This window comes from Tupaia chinensis, unplaced genomic scaffold, assembly GCF_000334495.1.
Source record: "Tupaia chinensis unplaced genomic scaffold, TupChi_1.0 Scaffold000198_1, whole genome shotgun sequence".
Taxonomy (NCBI): Eukaryota; Metazoa; Chordata; class Mammalia; order Scandentia; family Tupaiidae; genus Tupaia; species Tupaia belangeri.
The window spans coordinates 1,189,110-1,189,853 of NW_006159673.1; the positions used below are offsets into that span (position 1 = coordinate 1,189,110).

General features: G+C 65.3%; 1 protein-coding gene across 1 annotated transcript in view; it reads left to right on the forward strand.

The window, feature by feature from the left end:
* STYXL2 (serine/threonine/tyrosine interacting like 2) overlaps positions 1-744 on the forward strand; it is a 34,765-nt gene that overhangs the window by 29,598 nt on the left and 4,423 nt on the right. The window contains 1 exon segment of the mRNA XM_027771249.1: positions 1-77. This exon segment is cut by the window's left edge and continues 503 nt beyond it. Within this exon segment, the coding sequence (XP_027627050.1) occupies positions 1-77 (77 nt within the window).

Sequence of the window (744 nt, forward strand, 5' to 3'; positions counted from 1 at the left end):
GTCGGCCTTCTGCTCTGCAGCCCCCTCGGCCAGCGCTGACGGGGACACAGCCTCGGTGCTCAGCGCCGCGGGCCGCAGCTCGGCCGGGGGCTCGGTCTCCCACCCCTCCACCCCGCTGCCTAACCTGCAGGTGGGGCCCGGAGACACCATCTCCATCGCCAGCATCCAGAGCTGGATTGCCAACGTGGTCAGCGAAACCCTGGCCCAGAAGCAGAACGAGCTGCTGCTGTGGTCCCCCGCACCGTCGGTGGCCAGCTCCAGGGCAGCCCCGGCCAGCTGCCTGGGGGAAGACCAAGTCTCCATGCTCAGCGGACAGGGCAGCTCCTCCCTGGGGGGCTGCCCGCTGCCTCCCAGCCAAGCAAGGCCCAGCTGCGACCTGCACTCTGTGCTCTCCTCCAGCTCGGCGTCGAGCTCCAGGGCGGCAGGCACCGCCAGCAGGGAGCGGGCCACCAGCAAGCCGGTCTACAGCCTCTTTGCCGACAACGTGGACCTGAAGGAGCTTGGCCGCAAGGAGAGGGAGATGCAGATGGAGCTGAGGGAGAAGATGTCCGAGTACAAGGTGGAGAAGCTGGCCTCGGACAACAAGCGCAGCTCCCTTTTCAAGAAGAAGAAGAAGGTTAAGGAAGAGGAAGACGACGGCAGGGAGGACAGGGATGAGGATGCAGACAGCGCCATAGGAAGCTTCCGGTATTCTTCCCGCAGTAATTCCCAGAAACCCGACACAGACTCCTCGGCCGTCTTCAG